General features: G+C 42.4%; 2 protein-coding genes across 2 annotated transcripts in view; one reads left to right on the top strand and one right to left on the bottom strand.

The window, feature by feature from the left end:
• LOC129147526 (zinc finger protein 665-like) overlaps positions 1 to 22,317 on the bottom strand; it is a 331,685-nt gene that overhangs the window by 142,718 nt on the left and 166,650 nt on the right.
• Positions 3,350 to 17,261, top strand: LOC129147742 (zinc finger protein 420-like). Its single transcript, XM_054711040.1, has 2 exons — positions 3,350 to 3,382; positions 15,742 to 17,261. Exons 1-2 carry the CDS (start codon positions 3,350 to 3,352, stop codon positions 17,140 to 17,142), a joined length of 1,434 nt encoding a protein of 477 aa, XP_054567015.1. The 3' UTR covers positions 17,143 to 17,261.

Below are 22,317 nucleotides of genomic sequence, written 5' to 3'. Positions count from 1 at the left end.
AAGATTTCAGACATGCAGGAAGCCATGCAGAGAGGAAGTTTACTTCACTTTCCAAGAGAGGAAAGGGCCAAGTACTGCTAGTCACTACAGGGCAGGGAAGGAAGTGTGGCTTCTGCTTTTCAGCAGTGGCTGTTGCTCAGGGACCAGGAATGGAGGGGCCTTGGGCTGGGCTGAAGTTGTGTAGCTATGAGGGACTGTCTTTGAAAGTTACCGTTTGTTTGCTTTCCAGGAGACAGTATTCCAGATGTGCTGGGGAGGTGTCGTATCAATATTTTCCCCAAGCCTATGAAATATGTCTAAAGCAAAAGCTATGAGGAGGTCAAAAGAAGCTTGTTAGAAGAGATGGAGGGAAGGAAACTTTCTACTAACTAGTGACCCCTTGGTCCAAAATATCCTGGAGGTGTAATCACAGCAGGAAGGAGGGCTATGGAAGGCTGGAGCATTGAGAGGAGCTTCTCTTGTTCAGGGGTTTGAACAGAGGGTCTGTTTGAATGAGAGGAGCCAACAATCTTGGGGTTTAATTAACAGGTGCTTATAAATTGTGGAAGGCCCCATCAACGAAAAAGAAAGACATTTTCTTTGTCCTTACAAATACCTCCACCCCATTTAGAACCTAAGGCTTTTTTGACCTGAAGAGTGACTCCTTCTAGGAGACCCAGTAAAGGGACACCAGCAATACTGGGGCCATTGTGTTCAGGAGGACGTCAGCAATGGGTCTCGGAGTTAATAAACCACTCATTGAATTTTCTCCTCAACCCACGGGTTTTAACTCCCCAGTATGGACAAAAATGATGGCACACAGTAAACCAAGCAATCTCAGGGAGCCTGGCATGGCATAGCCAATCTTGCAAACTCATAGGCTAAAAATAACCATATAAGATGCTTTGAAATAAAACCTACTCACTTTGGTAGTAATGTTCTAGCCTTCGGTTATTATTTGTTTGTTTTTTTGCAAAGGGCAAATTTTACCATATTGAGCCTGTCTGTTTTCTTTTTGCATCTGGGATAACATACCTTTGGATTTTCAGGGACATCTCAGACTCCTAAGAACATAATCTCCAAACACCGAAGACCACAGAGCCCCAATTATTATTGTTATGGGGTTAAATATGAACTGTTAACTAATCAATAAACTTAAAAAATGTCTATGTTTTTTCCTTTTTATCCAATCCCAGAGATGTCCCTCCTTAGCTCTCCCCCCAATTTATCACCAGTGAATGTCATGTAACCCCCTATGTCTTCTCCTTTGAGTCTAATGTATAATGAAGGTGCAAAACTGCCATTCTCCCAAGCATTACTCAAACTGTTGTTATTTTCCTTCCTGGCAAATGTCGTAGACTTGGGTCAAATAAACTGAGAAAACTTCTCCCCAGGTTTGGACATTTCTTACAACATCACCAAAATCAACTGTTTCATGTGAGGCAGGAGAAAGTTACATGGAGGAGTATCAGCATTTCCAGGGACTCAACTGACCGAAGACAGATTTATAAGCACAAATTTAGGGCAGACCCAGAACACAGCGAGCTAGAGCTTTCCCATTGCATTCAGAGAACAGAAGGAAATGCTCAAGGCTCAGAAGACTTTCGTGTGTGTGTGTGTGTGTGTGTGTGTGTGTGTGTGTGTGTGTGAGTGAGAGAGAGATATTCACCCGAGGCTGTTTTTCCTTTTTTCTTTTTTTTTTTTACCCTCTCATTCCTTCCCTTTGAGATTCTTCCCTGGGTTCCATCCTTCCATGTCTCTGAATCCACTCCATTCACCACTTTATTTTGTTAATTAGATTCCATATGTGAGTGAGATCAAGTGATACTTGTCTTTCTCTGACTGACTTATTTCACTTGGTATGATGCTCTCCAGGTCCCTCCTTGCTGTCTGAAAGGGTAAAGATTCTTTTTTACTGCTGCATAGTATTCCATGGTATAAATGTTCCACAGGTTTTTAAAAATACATATATTTTTATTGATTTCAGAGAAGAACGAAAGGGAGAAAGAGAGAGAAACATCAATGATGAGAGAGAATCATTGATCAGCTGCCTCCTGTGCAGTCCCTACTGGAAATGAAGCCTGCAATCTGGGCATGTGCTGTTGGCCTGAACCAAACCTGGGATCCTTCAGAGTGCAGGGTGACGCTTTAGCCACTGAGCCAAACCGGCTAGGGCTGTGGCACAGCTTTTTAATCCACTCATCTACTGATGGACACTTGGGCTGTTTCCACATCTTTGCTATTGAAAATTGTGCTGCTATGAAAATAATGGCATATACATTCTATCTCATTGTTTGAGGTTTCTTACGATATATTCCTAGAAGTGGAATCACTGGGTCAAATGGCAGTTCCATACTAAATTTTTTAGGAAAGTCCATACGGATTTCCATAATGGCTGCACCAGTTTGCATTCCCACCAGCAGTGTACTGGGGTTCCCTTTTTCCCACATCCTCCCCAGCACTTGTCCTTTGTTGATTTGCTGATGGCAGCCATTCTGACAGTGGTGGGGTGATACCTAATTGTTGCTTTAATTTGCATCTCTCTGATGATCAGTCACTTTGAGCATTTTTCATGTGTCTCTTGGCCATCTTGTCCACACTGCAGACCAGGCAGAGCTGACACTTCCGGTGGCATCAGAAGCAGATGCTCTTAAGGATGAGGGTCTGTTTTTTGACATTAACTTTATGTAATGGATTCAATGGAGGCAGGTTAGATCGAGTTAGAGACTTGAACAACCTCCCCCAGCTACATTTGGCCTGAAGGAGACACATGCCTAATGTCCTGAATGAAGAAACAATGCCTGCCCTTCAGAAAGAGCAGGTCCTGAAGAAAGATATGCAAAACCAGCCACGCAGGTGCAAGAGAAACAAACTTGCTCCGGACCTCACCTCCCCTGAAGGCGCTGGAGGGCCTGAGTACACTTGGTGTGTTCTTGGGCTGTTTGTCCTGGAAACCAATCCTGAAGTCCGCTCTGAGGAAATGCAGAATTCCGGACTTGGAGCCTAGGAACTACATTACCCAGAAGGCCCTGTAAGGAATGCCACCCGGCTGAGCCAATGGAGGCTGAGAAAAGGCAAGTTTCCTTTGTCCATTTCTGTGGGCGGGACTAGTCCTCCGGGCGGGTTTTGTCTTCTGTCAGGTCTGTCTGGCGGTCAGAGCTCCTAGTCCCAGGGTCCCGTGGAGAAGGCAGGAGAGGGGTGTTCCCCGCCTCACAGCCCCTGGGGGGCGCCTGCATGGCGCTCACAGCTCACAATTGGGAGTGAAGCTCCCAGTCGCTCCCTGGACCGCGCCGGGCCTCGGACCGGCACCGCCATTCCCGGGGCGGCTGCTGCTCCCGCCGCTCCCGCCCCGCTTGGCCCCCAGAGTGCAATGGCGGCGCCCGCGCTGAGGAGCTTCGCTGAGGTGAGTTCCTGTCCCCCAGGCCTCACCGCCTCCTCACACCGAACAGGACCGCCCGGGTGCGGGCGCCTGTCACGTCCTGCAGCTCAGTCCGCGTGGAGGACCGTGAGGAAGGCGGAGGGGAGAGAGGAGCGTTGTGGCTTCTGAGGCACAGCCAGTGCAGGGCGGAGAGGACAGGGCTGACTGGCATCTGAGGTTCCCTGAGGGTGTGGGCTGTGAGGATGGGCGGACAGATCAGAGGCTGCAGGGAGAACGGCACAGCCTCATTGGGGCTTTCCCGGCTGTGGGGTCCCTCAGGGGCCTGGGGTGGCGCTGGACCCGGCTGGACGACAAGCTTCTCTCCATGCCATGTGCCAAGTTCATGGGTGAGTCCAGCGAGATCCAGTGGCATTGGAGCAGGAAGGGGGCAGAGCTGAGGGAGTGAACCTGGGTCTGAAGATGGGAAGGGGTTAAACATTACCCAGTGGTGTGCACATCTGGAGGAAGTGTGAGCTGATGGTCCCCGGGACCTGGTGTGGGGACTGAAAGGCGAAGCATAAACCCAGGCTTGGCTGTGTCTTGGAGGCATGATCTAGGAGACTGCGGTGGGATTGCTTGGCAGGAAGGCTGGGGCCCTGCAGGCATCGCCCAGACTTTCAATGGCATTGCTCTCTTCCCTCCCCTCCCCCAATCCTTCCCACCCAATCCAGCTGCTCTGCTGAGGGCAATCCCAGTGGGTAATGGGACTGTGATGAGAGAGCAGCCTGCACTGGCATTAGGGCCTGGTGTCCACACTAACCAGGTGCCCTGGAGGAGGTTGAGGGGGGGAAGGTGTGTCAGGAGTAGGAGTGGGGGTTCTCAGAAAGGCAGCTCTGGTGTCAGTTGTCTCCATTCTGACAGGTTGGCGTGACCTTTGAGGACATTGCCCTGTACTTCTCCAGGGAGGAATGGAGCCTCCTTAATGAGTGTCAGAGACAGCTGTACCTGAATGTGATGCTGGAGAACTTTGAACTTGTATCCTCGCTGGGTAAGACCCTCACTCTCACCAGTGACCTGGACTTGGCTTTGGGATTTCCCAGGCCCCATCCCCCAGGGTGTGCTGTGTCCTCCCACGTAGACTGTGGTTCTGCTTGATTTTCCAGTTTCCTGGGTAGTTGCTGTCCTGGGGAGGGTGGGTCTGTTTCCGCTGCTCCCTTCTATTCCTGAAGTCCCAGTTCTCCCCGCGGTACTACGTTCACAGGGAAGGACTTGTGGTTGGTAGTGTTGCAGGAAGCCTAAGGGATTTGACCTTGATTAGTGAGGAAAGCATTTTTTATGTGTTTTTTTTTTCCTTTAGTACATATTTTTGTTAGAATTATCTCTACATCTTTATCCTGTTCGTTAACTATATTTTTTGGTTGAAGACTCTTTGGAATACCTTGTATATTTAATACATTAATTGCTTATGACATACAGGAACACATATTTTTGCATGTGCTTAATTTCGATTTGCAGATATTTCTCCCTCACACTGGCTTTTCTACAAAGTCCATGTTTTTGAGAACTCTTCCTTCAGCCGGTCTAGTGCCACCATTTTTCTAGGAAGCTGTGATGTTTGTTACAAGTGCTTAGAATTAAATATTGTTAATGAAGTTATATCGAGTTTGCTTTTGAGACAGAGTCATTGCATTGTTATTAGCCTGCACTATGGTATTAACATACCTTCATTATTCCCTGGGAACTCCCAACTATTTGTGTGAATTTCTGTCTATATCGCAATATTATCTTTATTGTGCTGATCAGAACCTAATCCACAGTATCTCCAAGGGATTCCTTCATATGATTTGGGATTATTTTCTCCAATCCTCTAGTTTGCTTTTTATTTCATTTTGTTTATTGCTGTGTTCTGTGAAGAAGCTTTTCTTTTCTTTGTTTCAATCTGGACTGTTTGTTTTTTCTATTTTTAAAAAATATATTTTACTGATTTTTTCACAGAGAGGAAGAGAGAGGGAAAGAGTTAGAAACATCCATGAGAGAAACATTGATCAGCTGCCTCCTGCACACCCTCTACTGGGGATGTGCCTGCAACCCAGGTACATGCTCTTGACCGGAATCGAACCTGGAACCCTTCAGTCCACAGGCCGATGCTCTGTCCACTGAGCCAACCCTGTTATGGATGTTTTTTTCTATTTTGTCTGGTGGTTGGTGTCATACCCAGAAACTCCTGTCCAAAACAAATCTCCAAAACCTTTTCTCTCGTTTGTCCTGAGGAGTTTTCAGTTTTAGGGCTGACATTCAATTCTGTCATGCAGGTTGAGTTACATTTTATCAGGAGTGTCCAGTATTGTTGTGTTTACATGTGAGTATTGATTTTCAGCAGCACCATTCATTGAAGAAACTATCTTTCCCTTCTTCTGTGTCTTGCAGCTTTGTCAGAGATTACTTGAAAGGATGTGCCTGGGTTTTTTTCTGTGTTTTCTGTTCTGTTCTGTTGATGTATGTGTCTGTGTTTCTCCAGCAACACACTGTTTTTTGCTTTCTCTCTTTCTCTATTTAATAAATTGAAATCAGGAAGTGTGATGCCACCAGCTTTGTTTTCATTTAAGATTGCTTTTGCTGTTTGAGTTTTTTAATTCCATACATTTGAAGATTCTCTTTTAATTTTCTTTGTAAAATACCATAGGAATTATCCTCAGGATTGCATTTAATCGATAAATTGTGTTGTGTACTATAGATATTTTCAACATATTTCTTTTTAAAAAATTCTTTATTGTTTAAAGTATTACATATTGCATTATATATGTCTCCTTTTTCCCCCATTGACCACAAATGACTGATATCATGTGATATTTATCTTTCTCTGGCTGGCTTATTTAGCTTAGTAAAATGCTCCCAGTTCCATTCATGCTTTTGGAAATAGTAAGAGGTCCTTCTCTTTTATAGCAGAGTAGTATTCCATTGTGTAGATGTACCACAGTTTTTTAATCCACTCATCTGCTGATGGGCACTTGGGTTGATTCCAAATCTTAGCTATGGTAAATTGTGCAGCTATGAACATAGGGGTGCATATGTCCATTCTGATTGCTGTTTCTGATTTCTTTATTTTTTTAAAATATATTTTATTGATTTTTTACAGAGAGGAAGGGAGAGGGATAGAAAGTTAGAAACATCGATGGGAGAGAAACATCAATCAGCTGCCTCCTGCCCACAACCAAGGTACATGCCCTTGATCAGAATCGGACCTGGGATCTTTCAGTCCACAGGCCGGTGCTCTATCCACTGAGCCATACCAGTTAGGGCGGTGTTTCTGATTTTTGGGATATTTTCCTACAAGTGGGATCACTGGGTCAAATGTGAGTTCCATTTTTAATTTTTTTGAGGAAACTTTTACTATTTTTTACAGTGGCTGAACCTGTCTGCATTCCCACCTGCCATGCACAAGGGTCTCTTTCTCCACATCCTCGCCAGCACTTGTTGTTTGTTGATTTGTTGATGATAGCCATTCTGACAGGTGTGAGATGGTACCGCATTGTCATTTTATTTTGTTTTGTTTGTATAATTTTTTAAAATGTATTTTATTGAGTTTTTACAGAGAGGAAAGGAGAGGGATAGTTAGAAACATCGATGAGAGAGAAGCATCGTTCAGCTGCCTCCTGCACACCTCCTACTGGGGATGTGCCTGCAACCAAGGTACATGCCCTTGACCGGAATCAAACCTGGGACCCTTCAGTCCCCAGGCTGACGCTCTATCCAGTGAGCCAAACCGGCTATGGCACGCATTGTCATTTGATTTGCATCTCTCAGATGATTAGTGACTTTGAGCATGTTTTCATATGTCTCTTGGCCTTCCATATGACCTCTTTCAAAAAGTGTCTATTTAAGTCCTTGGACCATGTTTTGATTGCATTGTTTATCTTTTTATTAAGATGTCTGAGTTCCCCCTAAATTTTGGAGAGTAAACCCTTATCAGATATAACTTTGGCAAATAAGTTCTCCCATGCTGTGGGCTTTTGTTGATGGTTTCTTTGCCTATGCAGAAGCTTTTTATATTGATGTAAGTGCCATTTGTTTATTTTTCCCTTAGTTTGCATTGCCCTAGATGCTGCCTCAGTAATGACATTGCTAGGACGTATGTCTGATATTTTGCTGCCTGTGGATTCTTCTAAGATTTTTATGGTATCCCGTCTTACGTTTAAGTCCTTTATCCATTTTGAGTTTACTTTTGTATATGTTGTAAGTTGGTGGTCTAGTTTCATTTTTTTGCATGTATCTGTCCATTTTTCCCAACACTGTTTATTGAAGAGACTTTTTTTATTTCTTTATTGATTAAGGTATTACATATATGCTCTTATTGCCCCATTGCCCCCCACCCCGCCACTCATGCCCTAACCCCCCTGTTGTCTGTGTCCATTGGTCAGGCTTATATGCATGCATACAAGGCCTTTGGTTGATCTCTTCCCCTTACGCCCACCCTCCCCTACCTTCCCTCTGAGGTTTGATGGTCTGATTGATGTTTCTCTGTCTCTGGACCTGTTTTTGTTCATCAGTTTATGTTGTTCATTATATTCCATAAATGAGTGAGATCATGTATTATTTATCTTTCACTGAGTGGCTTATTTCGCTTAGCATAATGCTCTCCAATTCCATCCATGCTGTTGCAAATGGTAAGAACTCCTTTTTTACTGCAGCGTAGTATTCCATTGTGTAGATGTACCACAGTTTTTAATACACTCATCTGCTTATGGGCACTTAGGCTGTTTCTAAATCTTAGCTATTGTAAATTGTGCTGCTATGAACATAGGGGCGCATATATCTTTTCTATTTGGTGTTTCTGGATTCTTGGGATATAGTCCTAGATTTGGGATCACTGGGTCAAATGGGAGTTCCATTTTTACTTTTTTGGGGAAACTCCATACTGTTCTCCACAGTGGCTGAACCAGTCTGCATTCCCACCAGCAGTGCACAAGGATTCCTTTTTCTCTGTATCCTTGCCAGTACTTGTCGTTTTGTTGATTTGTTGGTAACAGCCATTCCGATAGATGTGAGATGGTACTGCATTGTGGTTTTGATTTGCATCTCTCGGATGGTTAGTGACTTTGAGCATGTTTTCAGGTGTCTCTTGGCCTTCCTTCTATCTTCTTTCAAAAAGTATCTATTTAGGTCCCTTGCTTAATTTTTAATTGGGTTGTTTATCTTCCTTTTATTAAGTTGTATGAGTTCCCTGTAAACGCTGGAGATTAAACCCTTATCGGTGATAACATTGACAAATATGTTCTCCCATACAGTGGGCTTTCTTGTTGTTTTGTTTTGTTTTGTTGATGGTTGATGATTTCTTTTGCTGTGGAAAACCTTTTTTTTTTTTTTTTAAATATATTTTATTGATTTTTACAGGGAGGAAGGGAGAGGGATAGTGAGCTAGAAACGTCGATGAGAGAGAAACATCGACCAGCTGCCTCCTGCACACCCCCCACTGGGGATGTGCCCGCAACCAAGGTACATGCCCCTTGACCGGAATCGAACCTGGGACCTTCCAGTCCCCAGGCCGACGCTCTATCCACTGAGCCAAACCGGTTTCGGCTGGAAAACCTTTTTTTTTCTTTTTTTATGTAGTACCATTGGTTTATTTTCTCTTTAGTTTCCATTGCTCTAGGAGCAGTATCAGTGAAGAAATTGCTTCGACATATGTCTGAGATTTTGTTGCCTGTGGATTCCTCTAGTATTTTTATGGTTTCCCATGTAATGTTTAAGTTCTTTATCCATTTTGAGTTTATTTTTGTATATGGTGTAAGTTGGTGGTCTAGTTTCATTTTCTTTTGCATGTATCTGTCCAATTTTCTCAACACCATTTATTGAAGAGACTGTCTTGACTGCATTGTATGCTGTTGCCTCCTTTGTCAAATATTGAGCATAATGGCTTGTGTTGATTTCTGGGTTGTGTGTTCTGTTGCATTGTTCTATATGTCTGTTGTTGTGCCAGTACCAGGCATTTTTGTAATATGGCTTGGTATCTGGTATTGAGATTCCTCCAACTTTGTTCTTCTTTCTCAAGATTGCTACAGCTATTCGTTTTTTTGTTTGTTTGTTTTATTCCATACAGGTTTTTGGAGAGTTTGTTCTAGGTCTGTGAAATATGCCTGTTGATATTTTAATGGGGAGTGCATTGAATCTATAGATTGCTTTGGGTAGTGTGGACATTTTAATGATGTTGATTCTACCAATTCATGAACATGTTATATTCTTCCATTTGTTTATGTCTTCTATCTCTTTTTTCAACTTCCTGTAGTTTTCAGAGTATAGGTCTTTTACCTTCTTAGTTAAGTTTATTCATAGGTATCCTAATTTTTTTTTTTGCAATGGTAGATAAGATTGTGGGTTTTTTGGTTTTTGTTTGTTGGTTTTCTTTTCTCTCTTTCTGTGAGTTGATTACTAGTATATAAAAAAGCCATAGATTTCTGGGTGTTAATTTTGTATCCTGCTACATTGCTGAATGCATTTATTATATTTAGTAGCTTTTTGATGGAGTCTTTATGGTTTTCTTTGCACAGTATCATGTCATCTGTGAATAATGATAGTTTTACTTCTTTCCAATCTGGTTGCCTTTCATTTCTTCTTCTTGTCTGATCGCTATGGCTAGCACTTCCTGTACTATATCGAACAGGAGTGGTGAAAGTGGGCATCCCTGCCTTGTTCCTGTTAGGAGGGAAAATGGTTTTAGTTTTTGCCCATTGAGCCTGATGTTGGTTGTAGGTTTGTCATATAAGGCTTTTATTATGTTGAGGTATGATCCTTTTGCTCCCACTTTGCTGAGAGTTTTTATCAAGAAAGGGTGTTGGGCCGAAACCGGTTTGGCTCAGTGGATAGAGCGTCAGCCAGCGGACTGAAAGGTCCCGTGTTGGATTTCTATCAAGGGCAGGTTCCTTGGTTGTGGGCACATCCCCAGTAGGGGGTGTGCAGGAGGCAGCTGATTGATGTTTCTCTCTCATCGATGTTTCTAATTCTCTCTCTCTTCCTCTCTGTAAAAAATCAATGAAATATAAAAAAAAGAAAAGAAAGAGTATTGTATTTTGTCAAATGCTTTTTCTGCATCAATTGATATGATTATGTGATTTTTGCTTTCACTTTGTTTATGTGGTGTATCATGTGATTTTCGGTAGTGTACCATCCTTGCATCCCCAGAATAAATCCCATTTGGTCATGGTGTATGACCTTTCTAATGTAATGCTGGAATTGATTTGCCCAAATTTTATTGAGGATTTTAGCATCTATCCGGGCCATTGTGACCTAGTAGGAGAGCTGCAGTGTAGGACTCTCTTTTGTGGAGCTTTGGTGCTCAGTGAGTCTGCCCCTTGAGTGTGTCGCTTTTGGATATGAAGTGTTGTAAGCTGCAATGGTATGACATTCGGCACTGGGTACACTGGCTCTAGAGTCTTTAGGGAGATATAAAGTCAGCCCCTGCCTGGAACCACCCAGAAGGATCCACAGAGCATTCTGCAGATTCTCCTCTCTGTATCGGGTTTGGATTGCCCCGATGAGGCCCAGCAGTGAAGCAAGGAAGGCTAGTGCTGGTGCCAGGTCTTGGGCCTTTTATTGATAGTTGGGGCTCCCTGACCCAACTGCAACTTGTTTGACAGGTTTTACCTGAGCAAGGACAGGCCATGCATATACAAAAGCTGCTACACACAGCTTGGGTGGGGTTGTAATAAAATGGGTGAGGTGTCAGGGAATCACTAGGGCGGAGTAAACAGAAATGACTGTGATTCAGGCCTGGGACTCTTGAGGTTCCAGCATAGGACCAATGATCTGTGAGAGCACCTCCATCTGGGAGGAATCCGCCCTTGAGTTCCTGCCCCAATTCCAGTCAATCTAGTTTCTCCTTGTTGGTATCTGGGACCCTGCTGAGCCTAGCCTGGCACTGGAGCTTGGAGGAAGCGGGAACTTGTAACTTCAGTTCCTGGTGCTGGCATTACAAGTGGAGCAGCTGGATCTCCTGCAGCCTCTGTGTTACTGAGCCCCAATCCGCACTGGTTTTTACAGCCCGTAGTTCTCACTGCCCACAGGACTTCTTTCTCCAGCTCTGGGACCCTAGGCTGGGCTTCTCGTGTGGTACTGGGACCCCTTGCTCCTCCAGGTGACCTCTGCAGAGACTACCTCCCTCCCAATTAAAAAAGTGGCCCCCATGGGTACAGGACCAGCACCTTCCGTGCCTCTGTACCTCCTACCAGTCTCAGTGCGCTTGCTTCTTTACTTCTCTAGTCAGTCCTAAGACTTCCATTCATCCAGTTGTCTAGCAATTCTGGCTGATGGTTGTTCTGTATTTTAGTTGTAATTTTTTTAAAATATATATTTTATTAATTTTTTACAGAGAGGAAGGGAGAGGGACAGAGAGTTAGAAACATCGATGAGAGAGAAACATCGATCAGCTGCCTCCTGCACACCCCCCATCGGGGATGTGCCCGCAACCAAGGTACATGCCCTTGACCGGAATCGAACCTGGGACCCTTGAGTCTGCAGGCCAACGCTCTATCCTCTGAGCCAAACCAGTCAGGGCTAGTTGTAATTTTGATGTGGTTGTGGGAGGCAGCGAGTATAGGCTTTTGCCTACACCGCCATTTTGAATCTCTTCTCTGGTTACTTTTCTGAATTCAATTCTTTATTCTTCTTTTATCTTCACCTGAATAATGAGAATATTTTTTCCATTGATTTTTTTTTTTTTCTGAGAGAGAGAAAGGGAGAGGGGGAGAGAGGGACAGAGGGAGAGAGAGAGAGAGAGAGGGAGAGAAAGACCAATTGGTTGCCTCCCACATGTGCCCTTGCTGGAGGGAGTGTCGAACCTGAAACCCACATACCTGCCCCTGACTGGGAAACAGATCCATGAGCTTCCAGTGTACAGGGAGGCACTCTCAGTAGTGATTGACACAGACCAGGGCAATTTATTTATTCTTTCAGTTATTTATTTATTTTAAAAATATATTTTATTGATTTCAGAGAGGAAGGGAAGGAGAGAGAGATAGAAACATGAATAATGAGAGAGAGTCATTTATCATTGCTTCTTGCGTGCCCCGTAATGGATATTGGGCCGGCAACCTGTGCATGTCCCCTGACAAGGAATGTAATTGTGATCTCCTAAGTCATGTGCCAATGCTCAATCACTGAGCCATACTGGGCAGCCTTTATTTATTTATTTTAGAGGCAGGAAGGGAGACAGAGAAAGAGGGAAACATTGATCTGCTGTTCTCCCCATCTGAGCATTCATTGGCTGTCCCCTACATGTGTCCTGATGGGGGATCACACCCACAACCATGGTGCATCAGGACCACACACTCAACAAGATAGTTACCTGGCCAGGGCTCGTAATTTGTTTATTAATTTCAGAAGCTCATATGGGATCTTGACAAATTTCTCTATGGAGGGTCATGTCATCTCCTAACATCTACATCTCTTACGATGTTTTGTGGTTCATAGTGTCAGGTGTAATGTCTTACCTTTTATTTCTTTGAGGTTTGTTTGTTTGGTTTTGTAATTTTGCTTCAGGCTAGCTCAAGATTTGCCAATTTTTGTATTTTTTAGAAAAGTACCTGTTAGGTATTATTTTATTTTGTCTTGTCTCACTTTTATTGATGCTTATTCAAATATTTATTGTTTCATTCCTTTGCCATCTTTGGGTTTACTTTCTTGTTTTATCTCTACATTTCTGAGATGGAAGGTTAGGTTTTTTGAGATCTTTTTTCATAATGCAGGCATTTATCCCTATAAAATTTCCTCTTAAAATTGCATTTTCTCAATTTTATACATGATTTTTGGTAGGTTGTCTTTTCATTTACTTTGTCTTTAGGCTTTTTTGAGTTTGTTTTGTCTTTGGCTACCATGATATTCTTATCTATTTATTTATGATTGGTCTCAGATAGAGTGGACGAGAGATGGAGAGAGAGACAGTGAGGGGGGGGGGGCGGGGAGAAACATCAATGTGAGGGAGAAACATCAATCAGCTGCCTTCTGCACACAAGCTAATTGGAAATGGAACCCACATACTGATATGTGCCTTGACTGGGAAATGAATCCTCGGACCCTTTGGTACCCGGGATGATGCTCCCACCAACTTAGCTATACTGGCCAAGGCATTCTGTGGTTTCTAAACACAAAAATTTCCAGTATTTTTGGAAGAACAGTCTACTATGGTCAATGATAACAGAAGCACAATGGCTGCTGGACGTAACTCTGACCCTTGTTTTTGACTGCAGGTATCTTCAAATATGTTTGCTCCCCCAGTCTTTCCAGTAATCCTTTCTGTACAGTTCTCCTTTATTTGTGTCTGTAATCCTTTTTGTCTTCATGGTACTCATATTCCCATTTCCTATGGCATTTTTGTTCATGGCTAGCTGTCTACTTATACTGGGATGGGGAAGGTGCTCATATCTCTGATCCTGCCATCTTGCTGATGTCACTCACATAGGTCTTTTGTCTGTGATCTCATTTGTCCTTTGTTGTTCTACCACAGTGTTGACCATCCATCTTTTCTGTTTTTCTTTGAAGATTTGCATCATTTATCCCATGCAATAGCTCAAATGGGATTTAAGGGAAAGAATCATTTGTGCATCACAGAAGAAACACAATTTTATGAATTGCACTGAGGGCCCACAGGCGGTCTTGCCTTGGTGAAGGGTCATTGTGGGGAGGAAATATTTGGTAAAATATTTCCCACACCCAGAGTACACAAAACATTGACTTCCAACATGGATATCCTTTTCCTGAATAAATGTATGGAGGCAACTGATGTCTTTCGTACATGCTTTTCTGGTGTAACAATTTCTTCACCTTTGAAACGTCATCCTACGTGTCGAAATAGCATTAGGACTGTCCCTGGTCTTTCATTAGAAGTGTAAAAAGAATCTCACTTGCAAACAGCTGGCCTTTGTTACATTCATAGCTAGAAACCTAGTGTTTTGTTACAGTTGCCCATTCCTTACCCAATTATGTTTTTTTGTGCTTATTGTTGATACTTTGCCAATTACTCAGTTCTAATAGTGATCATATCTACTCAATTTTCTATCCCACAGATAACCTTAACCTCTCTGGACTTTGTGCCTCTGCCTCTTTCACAAGTCTCTCTTTACTGCACTCCAACGTTTGTACATACCTGCAGCACCTTGCAGTGCACTCGCATTATTATATTGACGTTGAACTTCATGTTCTCTAATACAATTACTTTTTATGGCTTTGAACAACTTTACATTATTCTACACAGACTCACATGGTCAGCATGTAAGGTCCTAAAGGAAGCCGTTTGTGCAGGAACAATGAGTAGAGCCTTCTTCTCTTCTTTGTGTCCCATCCTGGGCTTCTGTCTCTCTCTTGGTGAGCTTCTCATCATCGACTGACCTTTGGTGCCACGTAATGTATAGCATCCATTTCCTCAGAGTTTACTTCACTTGTCTTAAAATTTTTTGTATGGAATCAGGCCTAGTCAGGACAGATAAACATTTGTTAAGAAGATATTCTGTTTTTGTAAGGTCAATATGTCCTTCACCAATGTTTCCTTTTGTTCAGGTTGCTTTTGTGGAACAGAGACAGTGGAGACATCGATGGAAGAGAAGGTTTCTGTAAGAGTGTCACAGGCAAAGAATCCCAAGTTAGTCTTGTCTTCCCAGAAGAGCCACCCCTGTGAGAGTTGTGGGCCAGTCTTGGGTAACATTTTCGACTTGATGGAAGAGCAGGGAACCCAACATGGACAGATACTGTTGAGGTGTGGGGCATGTGCAAAATGGTCTTATTTCAGTCCAAAATTTCACCAGCAGCATGAAAAAGAGACCTTCATTAGAAGTGTAAAAAGAATCTCACTTGGAAACAGCTGTAGTCTCTATATGTCCCAGAATCATTTCACATGCAGGGAGGTTGGGCAGGGTGTCCTTACCGGGTCAGGACATCTCCACCTAAAGGCTACTCAGACCAGGGACAGTCCTAATGCTATTTCGACATGTGGGATGACGTTTCAAAGGCGAAGAAATTGTTACACCAGAAAAGCATGTACGAAAGACATTAGTTGCCTCCACACATTTATTCAGGAAAAGGATATTCATGTCAGAAGTCAATGTTTTGTGTACTCTGGGTGTGGAAAATATTTTACCAAATTTTCTAGCTTGCATTATCAACAGCGACATGACACTGGAGAAAGGCCATATCAGTGCAGTGAATGTGGGAAATCTTTTTGCAGTAGTAACAGCCTAGATGATCACCAAGCTTTGCACACTGGAAAAGGTCCTTATGAGCACAGTGAATGTGGAAAAGCTTTTACCAGTAGCTGTGCCCTCCATTATGATCAGAGAGTTCACACAGGAGAAAGGCCTTATGAGTACAATGAATGTGGGAAATCTTTACCTGATAGCAGTAAGCTTCATTGTCATGAGAAGGTACTTTGTGATCATCAGAGAGTTCATACGGGAGAAAAGCCTTATAAATGCTGTGACTGTGGAAAGTCTTTTACCTGGAGCAGTGATTTTCGTCGTCATCAGAGAATTCATACAGGGGAAAATCCTTATAAATGCAGTGAATGTGGGAAATCTTTTATCACTACCACTAAACTTCGTGATCATCAGAGAGTTCATACAGGAGAAAAGCCTTATAAATGCTGTGACTGTGGAAAGTCTTTTACCTGGAGCAGTGATCTTCGTCGTCATCAGAGAGTTCATACAGGGGAAAATCCTTATAAATGCAGTGACTGTGGAAAGTCTTTTTCAAGAAGCACTCGTCTCAAATATCATCAGAGAGTTCACACAGGAGAAAAGCCTTATCAATGCAGTGAATGTGGGAAATGTTTTACCTGTAGTGCTAACCTTCATAGTCATCAGCGAGTTCACACTACAGAGAAGCCTTATAAATGCAGTGAATGTGGGAAATCTTTTACCTGGATGGCTAGCCTTCGTAGTCATCAGAGAGTTCACATTGGAGAACAGCCTTATAAATGCAGTGAATGTGGGAAATCTTTTATCACTACCACTAAACTTCGTTATCATCAGAGAGTTCATACGGGAGAAAAGCCTTATAAATGCAGTGAATGTGGGAAATCTTTTACCACTAACACCAATCTTCGTAAGCATCAGAGATTTCATACAGGAGAAAAGCCTTATAAATGCAGTGACTGTGGAATGTCTTTTACCTGGAGCAGTGATCTTTGTCGTCATCAGAAAGTTCATACAGGAGAAAAGCTTTATCAATGCAGTGAATGTGGGAAATGTTTTACCTGTAGTACTAGCCTTCATACTCATCAGAGAGTTCACACTGGAGAAAAGCCTTATAAATGCAGTGTATGTGGGAAATCTTTTACCTGGAGCTCTACCCTTCGTACTCATCAGAGAGTTCACATTGGAGAACAGCCTTATAAATGCAGTGAATGTGGGAAATCTTTTATCACTACCACTCAACTTCATGATCATGAGAGAGTTCATACGGGAGAAAAGCCTTATAAATGCAGTGAATGTGGGAAATCTTTTACCACTAACACCAATCTTCGTAAGCATCAGAGATTTCACACAGGAGAAAAGCCTTATACATGCAGTGATTGTGGAATGTCTTTTACCTGGAGCACTGGTCTTCGTCGTCATCAGAAAGTTCACACAGGAGAAAAGCCTTATCAATGCAGTGAATGTGGGAAATGTTTTACCTGTAGTACTAGCCTTCATACTCATCAGAGAGTTCACACTGGAGAACAGCCTGTTAAATGCAGTGAATGTGGGAAATCTTTTCCAAGTAGCAACAGTCTTCAGTATCATCAGAGAGCTCACAATGGAGAAAGCCGTTACAAGTGCAATTAATGTGCGATATCTCTCAGTCTAATTTGTAAATTACCTCTGCACAAGAGTCCGGATGTGAAAAGGTTCTTAGACGTGTAGGAAATGTATTTTGTTAGTTAGGATTTAACAGTTGTATAAGATAATCAGTGAAGTCTCATTAGTCTGAGTTATATCTCGTACATTTAATCACCTACATTATATAACGTTCCTGCAACTGTTTTTGCTGTTCTGTTTGTTTCTTTTAATTTTGGAACACTATGTATCTACGTTGCACTTTCTAACATACAGAGATGTCCTGCCAGATCTATGTCACTGCATATTTCTGTCGCTGAAGGTATTTCTCCTGGTCCACAGGAGATGGCATCAATCACCATCCTTACGTGCCCAGGGAAGCTAACTCTGTTGTCTAATTTGTTGAAGAAAATTAGGAATACCTGAGCCCTTAGTTCTTACTTGTTTCCCTGTCAAAGTTGTCACATAGGACTGATTACTTTTGGCGCCAGTAAACATAATGGTAGAGAGTAATTGCCATTTTGAGGGACACACTTTCCCTAGTTGCTAATGATGAATTTATTGAGTGCCTAAGTCATCAATGGGAGAACTGCCAGTCTCAGATCTCGTTCTTTGCAAAATAATGACGGCTTTTTCCTAAGATTTCTTTAATGTTGGGTGTTCTACAGACTCTTTGGGTTAATTTATAAGAAGATCTGAGCTCTCTAAGCATGATGAGGCGAAAAACATTTATGGGGTCTCAAATATTTTTCCCTTGAGGGAAGACTATGGTGCAGAAATTAGCTCAGCAATTTTAGCCAAATTTATAACTTTCCTGTAATTTTCTTGAAAACACTGTGGACTCTAGTCCTCATGTGAAGATGAATGCTTTGAGACACAGAGATCACTCCAAAGAGGGGGTAGCTGTGACAACGTCAAGTATGTCTCCTAGAAGGGTGAATTTTTTTCATGTTTTCAAGGGATGCTAAGACATTTGAAGGGAACCTCCTGCCCAGGTGTTGCAGAGGGCCATGTGCCTTAATGCCTTCAATTCCATGGGTGATGGTCACTGGTTGGAGGACCGTTACAGTGAGGGGAACCGCTTTCACTGCAGAAACAATGATGTAATTGTTGTCGGACCAGACTGCAGCCCATTAGATGGAAGGGTCTTCATCTAAAGCTGCACCCAGAAATTTTTTTGACGAAAAGACTGCCAGAGCGGTGTGTACACAGATCTGAGGGACTCCAGGCATGTTTATCTTCTGTGGAACGGTCATTGTCATTGAATATAATGAAGAGGTTTTGTGGGTTCCTGTAGCTTCTCAGATGTTCTCATCAGAGCCATTGGTGCTCTGGCAGCAGAACAAAGATGAAGACTGTCTTTTGATCAGAGATGTGGCTTTTGTGACCCAGTCAGCATTCCAGTGGGTTTGGGTGAAAGTTCTTCATTGTTACATTTTCTGTCACTGAAGGCATAAGTATGGAGATTGAATATAGAGTTGCCAAACCTGTTGTTCCGAAATAGGTGAACGTACATTTCATCTTGAACCATTTTTAACAGCTGTAATGAGAAAATTTCATGTGTTCAGTATAGTGTTTCATAACCACATTGTCATGAAAGTGAAACCATCATTATACTCACAATGCTGACCATATCTGCCAATGTGTAGTTGCTTTATGACCGTTTAATCTGTTTCTGTTTTTCACAGCTTTCCTAGTAACTATGGATTTACATTCCATTTTAATAGAGAACTTTGCTTTTTCTAAATATTTTTCTGCTTAAATTTATATTTCACCCTAACCAGTTTGACTCAATGGATAGAGCGTTAGCCTGCGGACTCAAAGGTCCCAGGTTTGATTCTGGTCAAGGGTATGTACCTTGGTTGCAGGCACATCCCCAGTAGGGAGTGTGCAGGAGGCAGCTGATCGATGTTTCTCTCTCATCGATGTTTCTAAGTTTCTATCCCTCGCCCTTCCTCTCTGTAAAAAATCAATAAAATCAATTTATATTTCATAAATTCTTGGAGATTTATTAAAGATATATTAGCAACTCATCTTTTTTTTTGATAGATAATATCCTTTTTGTTGTTGTTAATTAATCCTCACTCGTGGATAACTTTCCATTTATTTATTTATTTTGAGAGTGGAAGAGAGAGGGAAAGACCGACAGAAACATCGATGTGAGGGAAGCACATGGATTGGTTGCCTCCTGCATGAGCCGTTATCAGGCCCCGGGCCAGGAAGGAGTCTTTAACCAAGGTATGTGCCTTTGACCGGAATCGAATCCGGAACCCTTTGGTCCGCAGGCCTATGCTCTATCCATAGCCAAACTGGCTGGATATTCTTATCTTAGAATACATCACCTTCATGTCCATTTTAATAAATATTTGGTTATTTCTAATAAAGCTGGTACAAACATTCCTGTATAATTCTTTATATGGATATAAATGTTATTTACCTTTGTCACCATTTCAGGACATAATCTGAGCTTTTGGATGGATGAATGTTTAAATTTACCGAGATTAGCAAATTGTGATCTAACTAGAATATACCAGCAGGGCCGGTGTGGCTCAGTGCTTGGGCATCATCTCGTACAGCACAGGTTGTGGATTTGATTGCTGGAGGGGATATGTGCCTGGCTTGTGGGCTAGATCCACAGATTTGGGTGTGCACTAGGTGGCTGGCTGATATGCTACTCTTCCATCAATGTTTCCCTCTTCTCTCTCTAAAAATTAGTAAAGTATCCTTTAAAAGTAAAATATAAAGCTTAACTGATTGTACTTTTTTTTTTTTTTTGCATTTTTTCAGCAGTGTATGAAGGATTCACATTCTCTATATCCTAGAGAATATTTTATTTGGGCAATTATTATTTATTTAAACATTTTTTGGTAAGTTTATCGTGCTACCTCACTGTTTGATTATGTTTTTTCTAGAAATTTATGTTTCGTTGTTTCTCAGATGTATATTTGCTGTGTCTGTATCTTTGTTAAAACCGCTGATCATATGTTCTGCGTAATGTGCTATGAGTTTTGGTAATTTTCTTTAACAAAAAGACAATGGAATAACAAAGATGGATGTTGGAATTTCACTCATTTTGTGCCTTTTTTGATTTAGGGAATAAATATTTTTTTGGATTGGAATAATGTGTTTTAATATTTTATATCTTAAAAATATGTATTTTTAGAGCTTTTCAAAAGGTAAAAGATTTATGCAATATGTAGAGAAACTAGAGTATGAGAATTTTTAAAATTTTTTTTTTATTAATTTCAGAGAGGAAGGGAGAGGGAGAGATAGAAACATCAATGAGAGAGAAGCATTGATAGGCTACCTCCTGCATGCTGCTACTGGGAATGGGTCCCTCAACCCAGGCGTGTGCCCTAATGAGAAATCGAATGGGGGACCTTTTTGTGCATGTGTTGATGCTTAACCACTGAGTCCACCAGCTGGGAATTTTGTAGTTTTTAAATGCTGTACACAGTGCAGTGAGCACTTTTAAATTTAACCCGCACTACTAACATTCTCCACCACCTTCAGAAGAGCAGTCTTAGAAAACATTCTCCAACAAGCACCTTTGTTTTTAAGGGCTTTTGAGAAAGAACTGGGGCCTTTCTGAACCCGCTGACCCACCTGCAGGGAGGCAGTGCTGTGGGCACTAAGGTCTCCATGTTGGGCCTCCAACCCGGAGTCTCCAGGAGACTCACTACAGCTCCCTGCACCTCACTTGGTTACCTGTGACATGAAGGTGATCACCATACTTCCCTAAGACTCTGAGGATCAATAAAAGTGTGAAACAGTACTTGCCTGTGGCAGCATTCCAGGGTTTCCTTTTTGAGCTTTTTATTTTCTAATTCCCACAAAACCCTGGGAAGTCTGAACTAATATCGAACTGTTGGGAACATCCTCGATTACAGAGATGAAGATGATTTTCCAAATTTACTTAACAAACAGTGCCGGGCAGAACTGCAGACCCTGAGCAATGGGTGAGTGATGACTCTGACACATGTTTATGTGGAAGAGAGGGCTAAGGGTCTGCCTGGCCATAGGAGCCAAATAGCCCCGTTCGCCTGCCTCCTTAGGCTTTTACGTAACAACAGCTGAACTAAAATGAACTATTAGAGACTATCATTCGGGTAAGCATCCTTGAGAAGACCCATGCGTCTGCAGTGTCCTTTAAGCAAGGACATCTCAAGACTAAGCATAAAGGTTTTGGTAAACACCCAGGGGCTCTCACGTACACAGACTGCTTCCCCACACCTCCCCCTATTTTGTTTTGCTGGATGTAGAAGACGGAGGGAGGCGGCGAACTTTCTCCTTGGAATGTCAGGGTCCTCAGAGTGCTTTTCCTTCACAAGTTCTGACTTTGTAGACTATAAGAAAAACAAAAACAAAAAGAATTATAATGACACCAATGGGTAGTCCTATTAAGAAGACAGGTGCTTGCTGAAACTGGTGTGGCTCAGTGGATAGAGCGTCAGTCTGCGGACTGAAAGGTCCCAGGTTCGATTCGGGTCAAGGGCATGTACTTTGGTTGCGGGCACATCCCCAATAGGGGCTGTGCAGGAGGCAGCTGGTCGATGTTTCTCTGTCATCGATGTTTCTAGCTCTCTGTTCCTCTCCCTTCCTCTCTGTGGAAAATCAATAAAATATATATTTTTTTTTAAAAAAAGAAGAAGACAGGTGCTTGCCAGCAGTAAATTCTAGCAAGTGTAGGGAACAGGTTTATAACGGGAAGAGGCTAGGGTGAGAAATGTAGCTACATGCAGACCTGGGGGCCTGTAGACATGAGCTATTGTTATTAGTCACCGGGCAATGAGACGATGTTGATGAGATGATGTTTTGACTTCTGGTGGGTTGGTCTGACACTGCTTATTGGTTCTGCTTGAATCACCTCCCTAATTACTTCGCACAGGCCTTGAAACTTTAAGAAAAAATTAACCCTCTACTCACATATGAAAATCTTAACTCTTTATTCACATAAGTATATGTGTTCTAAGATTTAAAATATTATGATTAGCCCTATCCGGTTTGGCTCAGTGGATAGAGTGTCATGCTGTGAACTGAAAGGTCCCAGGTTTGATTCCGGTCAAGGGCACATACCCGGGTTGTGGGCTCATCCCCAGTGAGGGACTTGCAGGAGGCAGCTAATCCATGAATCTCTCCCATCGTGGATGCTTCTATCTCTCTCTCTCTCTTCCTTCCTCTCTG

This window comes from Eptesicus fuscus, chromosome 21 (assembly GCF_027574615.1).
Source record: "Eptesicus fuscus isolate TK198812 chromosome 21, DD_ASM_mEF_20220401, whole genome shotgun sequence".
In the NCBI taxonomy this organism is placed as follows: Eukaryota; Metazoa; Chordata; class Mammalia; order Chiroptera; family Vespertilionidae; genus Eptesicus; species Eptesicus fuscus.
Note: the sequence above shows the minus strand (reverse complement) of the source record. Positions and strands in the feature narration are given on the sequence as shown.